The following is a 15,824-nucleotide window of genomic DNA, read 5'->3' as shown; positions in this document are numbered from 1 at the left end:
AAATGTAATCCAAACATCGTTTCCATACAGGGGCATGCACAAGGGCAGGGGGCACGCAGGGGCGCAGGTCCTGGGGCCACAGCGGGAGCTGACAGTTCCTCCAGCCATGGGACCGCAGAGGGGAGCGAGAGCATGAACTCTTCAAGTCCCAGGACTGGAGGAGTTTGCTCTCTGCCCCTGCTCCGGCCAGAGGAGCTCTGTGATCCCACCGTAGCCAAGTACTTGTGGATACATCTATTGACCTAGCTCCATGACACATGGATTTTCGTTGAAATGATGAGTGTACTGCTGTTTATTTCTGTGCATATGGTGTTTGTGCGTGTGTTGATATGGTTTAATGTATATAATGTGTGTGTTCAACGTGCCCCTCCAACAAGGGTCAAATTTAAATTCCTGTGCATGTCCCTGCTTCCGTATTGTATAAGGCTGTTCTGATCCGGGACCATCTGTAATGAGAACACACACATGCACACCAGAAAAGAGTTATGTCATCTCCTTTTATCATTTCCTCCCCTGCATGCTTCTGCACTTCCAGGTTCCAGGCAAGGTCAGAATAAAAGTAGCATCAAAATGCCACTGAAAGGCCTATTCATGCAGAGAATTTCTTCCCTTATCAAGAGCAGAAATTACAAGAAATCTCATGAGAAGATACGATCTCCTGAAATCATCAGTCCTGTTTTGCAGGGCTAAGAGGACTGAATAGTTCAGAAAAGCATCCACATTTATAATTGTCATTAATTCTATGCTGAGTGCTGACAATGCACTTGGGGCCCTCCAAAACACTGGTGAAGGCCTCAGCCCTGCAGAGCACGGACCACCCTTCAACTCCTATACATGCAGCCCCCTGCACCTTGAAGTGTTGGACATCTTTTGCTCTAGGGAACTTATGATCCTGAAATCAAATACTCACCTGAGATAGGGTTGCACTATGGACTGGTAGTTCTTTAACTATATAGACCAACAATCCCTTGGTCAGGATGTCTGTAGGCTGTCTTATATTGTTCTCATATTTAACACTATATTCAGCTGCGCTAACAGACATAGGCCTGGAGCTTTACACCTGCAAGGAGTTTCATTAAACTCAGTGGGCTCCGCCTAGGCACAGAGCCCTGCTCTTTTAGATTACATGACAGCTGAGGTGAGAAGCAGTGTTGTTGAGTGGCTAGGGCTCTGGTTTAGAATCACAAAGACCAGAGTTCTATACCTGGCTTTCTCACTTCATCATTCTGTGACTCTCTTTCCCCTCCTACTCGTTGTCTGTTTAGAGTGCATGATCTTCATATCAGGAACTGTCTCTTATGTGTATATACGGGGCCTAGCACAATGGAGCTCTGAACCCAATTGGGGCCCGTACGTGCTAAAATAATACAAATCGGAAGAACTCTAAGAAGTTATTTCTATCCATGATCAGTTTTGAAGGGAACTTGTTTTACAAAACATAAAACATTGGGCCTAACCTTGAGAATATGTGATTAAACCTGAGACAAGCAGCTGCAATCAATGGTTTCTCTTGTGTCTGGCATCTTGGATTCTTAGCCAAAATTTCAATTACATACTGTCTGATTAACATACGTGAAGGATGAATTCGGTCCCAGAAGATTCACATCCAATATAAGAACAATACATATTATCACAGGATCCTCTAAAGCACGGTTTGTTTCTTTCCAAGATACCCAGCACTTATTTACCTATCCATCCCTGGATTGCGAAGCAGGCCTTACTTAGACATGCTTTCCACTCAGCCATCAGCTTTCAGACATGACTGAAGCCTCAAGGAATGGGCCAGAGCTGCTATATCTGATTTGTATAAGCAGAAAACTTCCTATTAAGAACATTAAGAACTCTTCTTGCAAAGAGAAATCCCCTAAAAGAAACTGTATGCTTGCCAGTGATGCAAAATCCTCCTTATTTTAATGCAGGTCTGGCTAGACTGGGAGACAAGAAGCAGTTTGGTTTATAATGGCAATACTCATATCTGTAATACCAGTGGGAGGAGAAAAAAACCTTACATCAATTATTCCACATACAATGGAGAAGTGGGGGTTGTTTGGTTTGCTTCTTTTTTGATTTCTTGAAGTGCTACAACAGGCATGTTGGTTTTCTTCAGAAAGAAAGACTCTTGGGTCTACATGGTTCTACAGCCAACCACATGACTTGCCTATGGGCACTGCTGAGGACTCCCAAAAGGAGGTCTAGTTCATCTCAAATTGGGCAAGGAAGATGGTTATGATGCTGGGGCTTTGGGGTGGGAGGTAAGGAAGCCCTCCATTTAGACTACATGTCACACACACTTGTACACGCAAACACATGAAGAGCATAGAAATGCAAGTGCCTGGAGTTAGTGACTGAAAATACCAGGTGGCTTCTGCTTTGATTACACTCATTCGCTTGCTCTCAGTCAACTCCTCATTTCAAGAACAAAGTAGGGGGAGTAAAGTCTTTGGCATGTATTAGGGTTAAAAATAAACAAAACCCATGTAAGAAATGTCACCTACCCCAGCCGATGATGGTGTACCAATAAAAATATCTCCTCTCTGGGAAAAAGGTCTCTACCAGTAAGGTGAAAAGGTACAATCCCTCAATGAACAGCCAGAAATAGTTGGACATGACGCAATAGTGGAAAAAGACCATCACTGCTTTGCATTCCACCTACAAAAAACAAGCACAAATAAAGTTATTTTGCTGTTTCACCCCTGTTTGATGGGGATACGAGAACAAGACACAGGTCCCAAAATCCTCTAACAACAAGTAAAACAATCTTGCCTTTTATTTTATAATACATACATCTAAAGAGTTTATGAAAACTGTTAAAAGCCACTTGAAGAGTGCAGCTCTAAAGGGCAGAAAACCAATTTTTGCAGTTAGGTGGTATTTTATGAGTGCTTTCAGGAAGCTTAAGAACTTCTACTAGTAGTAAGGTGCATGCCGACAATGGCAGCTAATTGCTAGATTATAGTCCTCCATGCTTTAAGTGCAGGTAAGAAAAAGAATCCAGTTTTGTATAGAGAAATCTAAGGAGGGGTATTAAATAGAAGTAAAAGTGTGGAAAGGCCTGAGATTGCTAAGAGGCTCATAAAGGATGCACCCTACTGTGCAAAATTCAGAATTTTACTTCAGTGCAATTTGGTGGAAGCTGTCACTCAGTGTCAGGAAATGAAAAGTGAGGATAAGTGTGAAGAAAGCTGAGTGATTTACCATACAAAGCAAACGGGGAAAAGTTTTAAACAAAACTACAAATCTACTCTGTCAAACTCTGTTGAACCCTACACAGACATTGGGTTGAGCAGACTTGGCTTTGCAATGTTGCATGTCAACAGGATGATATTGAACCTGCGACATCACCCACTCACAAAATGACATCACAGAATAGCCCTGAAAACTGGAAGCTCATCCCTGGAGCTTGGGGAGGAGACACCTGGTTGCCTCCCATTGACACTCCATCCCCTGGACACATCCTCAGCTAGTGTGAACTGGAATAGCTCCATTCACTGGAATGGTGCTACACCCATTTATGTCAACCAAAGATCCGGCCACCAGAATGTAGGATCTGTGGGACTCATCACTTGTGATTTGAGGTTCATGGAAACTTTGAAACTGCTGAAGTGGGGCTGAGTTAATGGATTTTCGGTTTGGGAGGGCTGAACCAATTTTTTTTAAAAAACAATTCTGGTTTGATAGGAACCAAAATTGTTTTTTTTTCACAAAGTTTTCACCAAATCAAAAATGCAAAAAAACTCTTTCAGTCAACTCAAAATGTTTTCGGTGGCCTCAAAACTATGTTGTTATTTTTTTGGTCAAGTATTTCATTTTTAATTGGACATCTATGGTGGTTTCCCCTCCTTTTTTTTTTCCTTTTTTTTTAATTGGCCAAAAATTAATTTGAAATTCCATTTTGAGTCAACAAGTCAAAACAAAATGTTTCAGAATGAAATGGTCAAAACAAAATGTTTAATCTCTCTAAAAAATTTTTTCAACCAAAACCATTTGTCAAATTCAATCTGATCTAGTATCTCTGAGCTGTTTCGGAGTAGCAGCTGTCTTAGTCTGTATCTGCAAAAAGAACAGGAGTACTTGTGGCACTAACAAATTTATTTGAGTATAAGCTTTCGTGGGCTACATCCTACTTCATCGGATGCATGTAGTGGAAAATACAGTGGAAAGATATATATATATATATATATATATATATATATATATATATATATATATATATATACACACACACACACACACACACACACACACACACACAGAACATGAAACAATGGGTGTTACCATACACACTATAAGGAGAGTGATCAGTTAAGGTGAGATTTTATCAGCAGGAGAGAAAAAAAACTGTTTGTAGTGGTAATGAAAATGGCCCATTTCCAGCAATTGACAAGGAGATATGAGGAACTGTGTGCGTGTGTAGGGGGGAATAAGCATGGGGAAATAGTTTTACTTTGTGTAGTGGCCCATCCACTCCTAGTCTTTGTTCAAGCACGTTAAATTTTTTTTTTGTCTCTGATCCGGAAATCACACCGCCAGCTCAAAGTATAGACATACCCTTAGAAGTTGGAATCGGATTAAGTGAGAAAGAAAAGGCTGACGAAGAAAGTAGAGTAACCATCTCTTCTTTTGGAAAAGAATCATGGGACTTTACATCACAAGTGGATGGGCAAGAGAGACCTCAGTTTAGCAACTCATCTAGATGTTCATCAGAATGATGATGGGTTTGGATCAAGTAAGAACCAGCTCAAAAAAGTTACTCATAAAATGGAGCCAAATAAACTGAACTTTTCCTGAGGGTCAAAAAAGTTTTGATATATTTTAAAAAATATCTATGTATTTTATTGTTACACACCATTCAGTCACTCCTACAACATGGCACTGCCGTGCCAGCATTAGGCATGAACCTATGCTGCTGCGCAAAGGCAAAACAGCTATCCTCACTAAGTGAACTTTACTGGGGTATTCTAGAGAAGCAGAGCCATAAATAGGCATTTTAGCATCCAGGACAAGCAAGCATATTTGCATCCCCTACAGTTCCCCCCCCTCATCTTTTTCCGCTCCTGTGGCTTTGAGCCCTGGGCGGCTGCCCCGCTCACCCTGTCCTGATTACAGCTATGGTTTGAAGTTCTAGGATATTTTTAAGTGTCTGTTAGAACAATCTTCTTTCTTCCCCAACCCAGATGTGTTAAAAAAGACTCCCATCCCTCATCCAGGGGCACTTGGTCTCTTGTGCCCCTCCGCCCCATCCTCTTCTAGCCATCCAGGCTTGGGGAATAGAGAAACTGCCTGGATGGAGCAAGGCTTGAGCTACAGCAGTGAATTCTCGGCTCTACTGATGGCACCAGACTATGCGTTTTAGTCTTAATTCTGGACATAAGAACATATGAATGGCCCTACTGGGACAGACCACCTCCAACAGTGGCCAGTGCCAGGTGCCCAGAGAGAATGAACAGAACAGGCAATCATCAAGTGATCCATCCCCTGTCACCCATTCCCAGTTTATGGCAAACAGAGGCTAGGGACACCGTCCCTGCCCATCCTGGCTAATAGCCATCTCCCTTGTGATGATTGGCTGTTTGCTCCAACTCCCTCCCTCATAGTTCACTTTAGCCTTACTCCAGGCTCCCCTCTCTCTTTTATTCCTGCCTCCCCTCAGATTGCCTTGAACTCATTCTCTTCCCTTTGTCTTTCCTTTTAGCTGTTCACCTTCTGCCTTCCCTCCTTACCACACTCTTACCCCGGATCCCAAACTCACAATATGGGTGTGTGAATAACAACAACATTAACAAGCAAAACCAACCAAAAAGATCTCACATCATGGAAGTAGCAGGATGTCTGCAAACCACCATCACTCTGTTTTTAAATGACTTCCCTTTCTCTCACTGTTTATTGTTATTAAAATTACTTGTGTTATTATTTGTAGCACCTAGGAGCCCCAGTCATGGACCAAGACATTATTGTGTTAGGTGCGGTTTACACTGGAGGCTGATCATGATACAGGTTTGGATTCTCTCTTACTATGCATTTGTATGAGTCAAGGACAATGAAGGACAGATCTCACGTGGCGCTTCCAGGAGCAACTGCAATAGAATCATAGAAGATTAGGGTTGGAAGAGACCTCAGGAGGTCACCTTGTCCAACCCCCTGCTCAAAGCAGGACCAACCCAACTATTAATACAAATATTTAACAATCATTGTCATTAGAGGAAAAAAAATGGACTCCAGCTTTGGTTCTACTTACAGTAGATATAAAACAATGGTTAATCTCCTGTTCCGCATACAAAATCCCATCTTTGATGAAGACGGATATTGCTCGTAGAATAAATGAAATAAAGAGGTTCATGTGAATAAAGTTCCGAGTGCAGTGAAGTTTCCTAGAAAGAGGAGAGAGGAAATGGGGGTGGTGGGTGGATGATTGATTTCTCTCTTAAGAATACAACATCAAGACTGGTGGTTTCATGTCTGAATACCCGGAGTTTGAACATTTGTGATCCCAGGCAATCCAGCAACTCAGGAAACAGTATTCTGTACTTTCCATGGGGCTGGGAGACCGCAGCATTTTTTAATATCTTACTGACCTCACGGCCTTGATGATATCATGTTGCAATGAATTCTACCGGCTAACTGTGCATTGTGTGACAAAAAAATATTTTATGTCTATGGAAGATTTTTAAATGCATTTGCTCTAATGCTGGCATCTCTTATTGAATTTTAGCCAAAAATTTGGATTCAGTTTTTAATCTTTGCATTGTTAGTTTAGGTTTTTAGACAGAGGGGAATTTTGCTTTCCTGGTTTAAGAGAGGATACTCATCAGAACCTTGATAATGTCTGTGCTTAATTTTCCTGGACAGCGAGTACACAGGTGTGAAAGTTGGTTCCTACAGAACTTTCCATGAAGACTTCATGGGCAGCACCTTCAAAAGCGTTTAACCTAACCTCTCTCATTGAAGTCGATGGTAATAGTCCAATTTGCCTTACTAGGAACAGAGGTAGGCCATTTTACCATTGACTTCAAGATTTCATTAATCTGTGATTTGGGAGAGGAAGGATGGTGACCTAAGGTAAGTCATTACGTTTCTCTGTGCCTCCTTTTCCCATCTGTAAAATGGGTATGATAGCACTGTCCTATTTCCCAGGGATATTGTGAGGATAAATATGTTAAAAGATCATGAAGTGTTCAGATATTATGGTAATAGAGGCCAGATAAGTACCTAAGATTGACCAGAGTTAGGCCAATGCTGAGTGCTCTGGAAATTCCAATCCCATGTGCACTGAAATATGAACAAAACCAAGACTCAAAGACACCACCCGTTGGAAAGATCTGATTTTTAAGGGACATCTTGCATCTTATTTTTGTAACTCCTGAGGTCGAGGACTTGATTGTTTTTGGTCCCCTGGGCCCTGATCTTTTGTCTCCCCTACAGAGATGAGTGACAACTCATTTCTGGTGACTCACCTGAAACGACACAGGATAACCATTGCTGTGGTGAGAGATACAAGGGACGTGCTGTATCCCACTGTGTACAGAGCCTTCACGGAGAGGTAGTAGTAATCCTTGGGAAACAAACAGCACATGGTCACCAATAGTACTGTCACATAGGGCCAGATCTTGCTCACCTCACTCAGGGGAGTAATTCCACTCACCTCAGCTCTTAATGGGACTGCTTGGATGAGAAACACGAACGGGACTGGGCTCATACATGATGTCTTCATTTACTTCTCCCGTGCCATGTATAATGACCAGGGTTAGAATAGGTTTGGCTCTGTTTGTGGCCTAGTACCTTACTGAGGTGACTGAAAACTAGATTTTTGCAATTGCACTGACTACTTCCTAGGTTGTTCAAAGGCATAGCAGCTTACTTTATGGCAGACTATATGCCGTAGTAGCTGTAAGGCAGTGTTTCTCAAACTGGGGTCGCCACTTGTGTAGGGAAAGCCCCTGGCAGGCTGGGCTGGTTTGTTTACCTGTCCTGTCTGCAGGTCCAGCTGATCGCGGCTCCCACTGGCTGCGGTTCACTGCTCCAGGCCAATGGGAGCTGCTGGAAGCGGCGTGGGCCGAGGGACTTATTGGCCGCCGCTTCCAGCAGCCCCCATTGGCTTTCAGCGGCGAACCGTGGCCAGTGGGAGCCGCGATCAGCCAGACCTGCGGATGGGGCAGGTAAATAAACTGGCCCAGCCTGCCAGGGGCCTTCCCTAAACAAGCGGTGACCCCAGTTTGAGAAACACTGCTGTAAGGATTAATTAACTAATGTTTATAAGAGCTACATGCTGCATAAACGGTATGTATTAATATTATGGAAATATGCAGTATAATGCTAGAATACAAGCAAAGCCCTGCCTCTTTTGAACACATATTTATGGATGTGAATAACACGAATAATATGAATGTCGAATGGCTCAGCCCTGAACCATACAATGAACATGTGTGCACTGTTCTTCACTTGCTCCTCATTTTAAAGGGTTCCTACCTGATTTTCAGACTCTGTTTCATTTTCATCAAACCCACAGGCATCATAATAATGAGGGAAGGGTTCAGACCAGCCATCCTCTGTGCAGTTTCTGCTGATGTCCCCTACATCTGGAGTGGATACAAGCATCATGTAAAATAAGTCACAAGGAAAATGCCATTGCCAAACCAAACCACAGGAAACATCTTCCTTTACTGACTGGAGCATTACCACACAATTCTTGGCCTGACAACTTCGTAACTTAAACCTTAGCTTCAGTCCAAAAACTGCAGTTGTGGAAGTTTTTAAGAGGAGGATTCTGAAGCCAAGAAGGACAGCTAACATGCTCATTCACATCTCCAATTACCCAGAACACTCTACCAGCACATGGTTGTTCCAGAGGAGTAGCTCTTGTGACGACACTGAAAAATTAGACCAGTGCATGTGGGTGCACTGAATTCTTTTCGGAATGCCCTGCAAGCCAGAACTGTAGAATGCTTTCGATTTATTGAGCCATTACCGTTTCTTCTGTTGGGATTGAACCGCCACCAGAATTGATTACAATTTCAGCTTTTGCGTGAGGATTTTCTGCTGCTCAGTATTTTTCATTTTTAGAGCAATTTGGTTAGGCAGCACATCATGTCAATGGCATGGACCTTATTTTTTAGTCATGTCATTCATCCATAAATGGAACCGAATGCACCTATTTAATCAGTGCATTCTTTTGTGAGCATTCCATTACTTGGTGAATTTCAGGACGTTATTGTTGCACACCAGCTCCCAGTTCTCTGCAGAAATAGCTACTAAATCACAAGGTTGGGTTTCTTCAACACCATTCAGTAATTATTGTTACAGTCGTAAATATAATTTATAATTATATCCTTGATAGACTGTAGCATTCAATTGATGAATAGATCTTCATAATGCTGCTAAAAGTAACACACAACTAAGTGCGGCACTATAATTAGAATTGATCTGAAAAATAATTTCGAGCTGGCAGGAAAGAAAGCTGGGTTATTCCTTTAGAACAGAGTAAAAATAAATAAATAAAGCATCCTTGTTTCTTTTCCTTACCTAAGGGAGTTTGGCCTGTGCTATCCAATAGGTCAAAATCACCTACAAAACCAGAAATATAGTGAGGACATTTTGTTTATAGCTTCTACAATATGGGTTTGATGATCCAATGTCCAGGAAAGTCTCCTTTCTGATTTCCAGGGTATTTGGATCAGGCCCTAAATAAGTAGCCTGTTTTGTTTTGCCTTTGGGAAAGATGGAATTGCAAATATGGGTTCACCCTCTGGTTTGAATGACGGACATACTTATGTTAAAGTTCACACACACACATTTTAAAATCTACAATAAGATGGAGTTAAGGTTGAGAGTGCAGATCAGTAATTTAGGATAAAATACCCACTATGTCCCTGTAATGTATCCACAAATCAAGCAGTATAAATCCAAGATAATAAGAGTTAATATAACATTTAAAGGAAATCCAAACATGTTAACGTATGGAAAAGCACAATTAAGGCACCCAAACAACCTTAGTTCTGCCCTGTATTATGCAATAACCATATGGTTTTGAGTAAGACATTTTAGCATTTAGATTAAACTGATTTTAAAAGACATAATTTTTTTTATTTCCCCTCATGAGTGCTATTGTACTACCAATATTTACTAAGTACAAAAATAGCAGGTGTCTGTCTAAATTTTCAGTCTGAGGCCCATCATAACCCAGAGCGATTTAGAAAGATGAGCTCCGGGAGAAGATGTATAAAAGCTAGGAAGCCAACAGAACTGCCTCCTACCTGGATGAGTTTGCCCCATGTTATCCACTTCCCAACCTGGAAAGAAATGACATCTGGTTAGCACAGATGATTTTTTTTTTTTTTTACTGGTTTGTTTCCCATAATAACCAAATGTCATTGCAATGTCTGGGAAAGTTCTGTGATCACAATGGTCCCTTCTGGCCTCAGAATCTATGAATGTATGTCTGACGGGAAAAAGAGAATATAAGGATACAGAATCATAGAAATGAAGAGCTGGAAGGGACCTTGAGAGGTGATCTAGTCCAGCCCCCTGCACTGAGGGAGGACCACATATACCCACATTATCTCTGACAGGTCTAACCTGTTCTTAGAACCCTCAAATGATAGGGAATTCACAACCTCCCTATAGTTACAAAGTTTTTCCTAATATCTAATCTAAATCTCCCTTGCTGCAGATTAAGGCCATCGCTTCTTGTCCTACTTCAGTGAACAGGAGAACAATTGATTACTGTCCTTTTTATAACAGCCCTTAATATATTTGAAGACTGTTATCAAGTCCCCCCTCAGCCTTCTTTTCTCAAGACTAAACAGATCCAATTTTTTTAACCTTTCCTCACAGGTCAGGTTTTCTAAACCTTTTATCATTTTTGTTGCTCTTCTCTGGCCTCTTGCCAATTTGTCCACATCTTCCCTAACGTGTGACACCCAGAACTGGACAAACTCCAGCTGAGGCCTCACCAGCATTGAGGAGATCAGAGCAATTATCTCCCATGTCTTACATATGATATTCCTGTTAATACACCCCAGAATATTAGCCATTTTTACAATAGCAGCGCATTGTTGGCTCATATTCAATTTGTGATCTAGTTATGCCCCATTTTGTATTTGTGTACTTGATTTTTCCTTCCTTCTTATTGGTTTCAGACCAATTCTCCAATTTGTCAAAGTCATTTTGAATTCTAATCCTGTCCACTAAAGTATCTGCAATCCCTTCCACCTTGGTGTCATCTGTACAATTTATAAACAGACTCTACACTCTGTTATCTGAGTCATTAATGAATCATAGAATATCAGGGTTCGAAGAGATCTCAGGAAGTCATCTAGTCCAACCCCCTGCTCAAAGCAAGACCAATCCCCAACTAAATCATCCCAGCCAGGGCTTTGTCAAGCCTGACCTTAAAAACTTCTAAGGAAGGAGATTTCACCACCTCCCTAGGTAACCCATTACAGTGTTTTACCACCCTCCTACTGAAAAAGTGTTTCCTAATATCCAACCTAAATCTCCCCCACTGCAACTTGAGACCATTACTCCTTGTTCTGTCATCTCGTACCACTGAGAACAGTCTAGATCCATCCTCTTTGGAACCCCCTTTCAGGTAGTTAAAAGCAGCTATCAAATCCCCCCTCATTCTTCTCTTTTCTGCAGACTAAACAATCCCAGTTCCCTCAGCCTCTCCTCATAAGTCATGTGCTCCAGCCCCCTAATCATTTTTGTTGCCCTCCGCTGGATTCTTTCCAATTTTTCCACATCCTTCTTGTAGTGTGGGGCCCAAAACTGGACACAGTACTCCAGATGGGGCCTCACCAATGTCAAATAGAGGGGAATGATCATGTCCCTCGATCTGCTGGCAATGCCCCTACTTATACAGCCCAAAATGCAGTTAGCCTTCTTGGCAACAAGGGCACACCGTTGACTCATAGCCAGCTTCTCGTCCACTGTAATCCGTAGGTCCTTTTCTGACTAGCACTGATCCCAGGACTGATCCTACCCAGATACGCCTACCCAGTTTGATTGCAAACCATTGATAGCTACTCTTTGAATAATCTTTCAACCAGTTGTGCATGCACCTTGTAGTAATTTCATCTAGACCACATTTCCCTAATTTGCTTATGCAAATATGTTGGGGGACTGTGTCAAAAACCTTACAAAAAATCAAGATATATCATGTCTACCATTTTCCCTCATCCACTAGGCCAGTAACCCCGACAAAGAAGACAATTAATTTAGTTTGGCATGATTTGTTCTTGACAAATCTATGTTGGCTATACCTTATAACTCTATTATCCTATAACTGATTGTTCAATAATCTGTTTCAGTATCTTTCTAGGTATCAGCATTAGCCTAATTGGTCCATAATTCCCCGACTTCTCTTTGTTCCTCTTTTTAAAGGTAGGTAGTATGTTTGCTCCTCTCCAATCCTCTGGGACCTCACCCATTGTTCATGAGTTCTCAAAGGTAATTGCTAATGGGCCCAAGATTGCTTCAGCTAGTTTTTTGAGTATGCTAAGATGAACTTCATCAGGTCCTGCTGACTTCAATACACCTAACTTACCTAAATATCCTTTGACCTGTTCTTTCCCTATTTTGGCTTGTGTTCCTTCCCGCTTGTTGTTACTATTAATTTTGTTGAGGTCACACTAACCTTACCATTTTCTTCATAAGAGCCTTTAACATATTTGAAGCCTGTGATCACCCTCCCCCCCCACCCACTCGTCTTTTCTCAAGATTAAACATGGCCAGTTTATTTTAAACCTTTCCTCATATGTCAGATTTTCTAAACCTTTCATCAGTTTTGTTGCGCTCCCCTAGACCCTCTGATTTGTCTACATTTTTCTTAAAGTGCAGTGCTCAGTACCAGATATGTTTACTTCCTGTATATTATTCAGTCACTACATATCTCTCTGTGCTGTATAGTGTTCCAGGCAGAGTGCAGCTCCTAGAAAACTAGAGACACAAAGCAGGTACTCAAATTGTGTGGACACCTGGTTGGTTGGTTATCTGTAGTTGATTTTCTTAATAAGCAGCTCCTTGTTTAAGAAGGTCAGTGATTCCCTATATCATGATGAGCAGATCTAAGTTTTATTCAGGTCTCCTCCATTGAGTTGCTGTGTAACCTTGGGCAAGTCACTTAACCAGTCTGTGCCTCATTTTTCTTGTATTTAAAATGAAGTTAAAAAACAAATTGAAAACCGAATTCTGCCTTCATGTACACCTCATACAACACTGAGGACTGGAATAAGATTGTATGGGATGCAAAGACAGTATTTTAAGCTATGTCTCTTTATGCTTTATTGGGAAATGAGACCCAGATTTTTTTTTAAAGGTGTTGGGTACAGTAAAGCACCAGTAGTTGTGGGTATTTGCGGTAAGCTGGCAGAGGAGCCTGTCTCTGGATCTAAAATTCTCTAATTTAATATATACACAGAAGGGCTCCTGCTGTTGTTTGCAGGGTGGCAAACCCCACTCCAAGACACCAGAGAATAAACCATTATTCACACCCTCCCACCTTTGGAGTAAGGATGGAAGGGCCGGCTCTTTCTTTCACTTTTACTTCCCCAATCAGTCTCCTTAGTTGTAATTTATCTCGACATCTGCAGCCAGCAGAGAAGAGTGGATGGCCAATTGGGGCCGTACGGCCAATTGGGGCTGGTCTAAAACACATCCGCACTCCCTGGAAGCTGGAATTATTAATCCTTGCACAGTACTGGACACATCTGCTCTGGAGTGCACATTGGGCCAGACATTCAGCTTATGTAAATCAATGTCACTCCATTGTAGTCACTAGAGCTACAGGGACTTATGCCAGCTGAGGATCTGGCATACTTTTCAGCAGCCTGAAAATGCTGTCAGGTAAGTCCATATTTTGCCAGACAGATCAACCTGCTGTCCTACTGAGCCAAGGGCTTGGGATTTCAACTATTGCTTAATAGAAGGAGAATACTGGGCATGGTGCGAGTTTGTGTGTGTGTGTGTGTGGGTGGGTTGTGGGGTATTGGCCTGGTGAGAAAAGTCTGTACAGCTTCCTTTATGATGTGACACCATCCTGAAAAAAAGATCCAAGATACTGCAACAATTTTGGTGCCTGGAATGCATGATGATGCAATGCAGACAAGACAGACAGATCAGAGGAATTCTGAGGCGTGTGGGGAGGGATAGCTCAGTGGTTTGACATTGGCCTGCTAAACCGAGGGTTACGAGTTTGATCTTTGAGGGGGCCATTTAGGAATCTGGGGCAAAAATCTGTCTGGAGACTGGCCCTGCTTTGAGCAGGGGGTTGGACTAGATGACCTCCTCAGGTCCTTTCCAAGCCTGATATTGTATGATTCTATGGGTAGATCTGAAATCCATTAATTTTCTAAAAAGCAACAGAGGGTCCTGTGGCACCTTTAAGACTAACAGAAGTATTGGGAGCATAAGCTTTCGTGGGTAAGAACCTCACTTCTTCAGATGCAAGTAATGGAAATTTCCAGAGGCATGTATAAATCAGTATGGAGATAACGAGGTTAGTTCAATCAGGGAGGGTGAGGTGCTCTGCTAGCAGTTGAGGGTGAACACCAAGGGAGGAGAAACTGCTTCTGTAGTTGGATAGCCATTCACAGTCTTTGTTTAATCCTGATCTGATGGTGTCAAATTTGCAAATGAACTGGAGCTCAGCAGTTTCTCTTTGGAGTCTGGTCTTGAAGTTTTTTTGCTGTAAGATGGCTACCTTTATATCTGCTATTGTGTGGCCAGGGAGGTTGAAGTGTTCTCCTATAGGTTTTTGTATATTGCCATTCCTGATATCTGACTTGTGTCCATTTATCCTATTGCGTAGTGACTGTCCAGTTTGGCCAATGTACATAGCAGAGGGGCATTGCTGGCACATGATGGCATATATAACATTGGTGGACGTGCAGGTGAATGAGACGGTGATGTTGTAGCTGATCTGGTTAGGTCCTGTGATGGTGTTGCTGGTGTAGATATGTGGGCAGAGTTGGCATCGAGGTTTGTTGCATGGGTTGGTTCCTGAGTTAGAGTTGTTATGGTGCGGTGTGTGGTTGCTGGTGAGAATATGCTTAAGATTGGCGGGTTGTCTGTGGGCGAGGACTGGCCTGCCTCCCAAGGTCTGTGAAAGTGAGGGATCATTGTCCAGGGTGGGTTGTAGATCACTGATGATGTGTTGGAGAGGTTTAAGCTGAGGACTGTAGGTGATGGCCAGTGGAGTTCTGTTGGTTTCTTTTTTGGGCCTGTCTTTTAGCAGGAGGCTTCTGGGTACACGTCTGGCTCTGTTGATTTGTTTCTCTATTTCCTTGTGTGGGTATCGTAGTTTTGAGAATGCTTGGTGAAGATTTTGCAGGTGTTGGTCTCTGTCTGAGGGGTTGGAGTAGATGCGGTTGTACCTCAGCGCTTGGCTGTAGACGATGGATCGTGTGGTGTGTCCGGGGTGGAAGCTGGAGGCATGAAGGTAGACTAACACGGCTACCCCTCTGATACTTGACATTAATTTTCTGTCATCAAGTTGGAATTGCCCCCTGCCTGCCTCCCATCAACCCTACTGGCTGCCTTAGTGAATCTAAGGGCCTGACCCAAAGCCTACTGAAGTCACTGCCCCTTCCAGTGACTTCAGTGGATTTTGCACTTGGCTCTGTGTCAGAGAACTGAGCATACCAGTTAGATAAAAGATGAGCCATATATAGCCACAAGATGGTAGTGTTGCACCAGAAAAGAAGAATCACTGTGGAAAACTAACTGATCTTCATGATGTTCAGACTAGTTCTGTCAATGCTCTACTGAACAAATACACTTAGTGAAAATATGTGGACAATATTTTATCTGCCTTTTGCAGGCTAACTGTT

General features: G+C 42.3%; 1 protein-coding gene across 7 annotated transcripts in view; it reads right to left on the bottom strand.

The window, feature by feature from the left end:
* The window catches only part of ADCYAP1R1 (ADCYAP receptor type I), a 190,053-nt gene that overhangs the window by 52,400 nt on the left and 121,829 nt on the right, over positions 1-15,824 (bottom strand). For 5 of the 7 annotated variants that reach the window (XM_054016617.1, XM_054016618.1, XM_054016621.1 and 2 more), the window contains 5 exons: positions 10,248-10,283; positions 8,464-8,573; positions 7,452-7,549; positions 6,236-6,368; positions 2,496-2,649 (listed from right to left, as the gene is read on the bottom strand). In XM_054016617.1, the coding sequence (XP_053872592.1) occupies positions 2,496-2,649; positions 6,236-6,368; positions 7,452-7,549; positions 8,464-8,573; positions 10,248-10,283 (531 nt within the window). The remainder of the gene's footprint in view (positions 1-2,495; positions 2,650-6,235; positions 6,369-7,451; positions 7,550-8,463; positions 8,574-10,247; positions 10,284-15,824) is intronic. The other 2 variants (XM_054016620.1, XM_054016623.1) reach the window with 1 other exon arrangement.

This window comes from Malaclemys terrapin, chromosome 2, assembly GCF_027887155.1.
Source record: "Malaclemys terrapin pileata isolate rMalTer1 chromosome 2, rMalTer1.hap1, whole genome shotgun sequence".
NCBI classification, from domain to species: Eukaryota; Metazoa; Chordata; order Testudines; family Emydidae; genus Malaclemys; species Malaclemys terrapin.
This window is presented reverse-complemented; position numbering and strand designations above follow the sequence as displayed.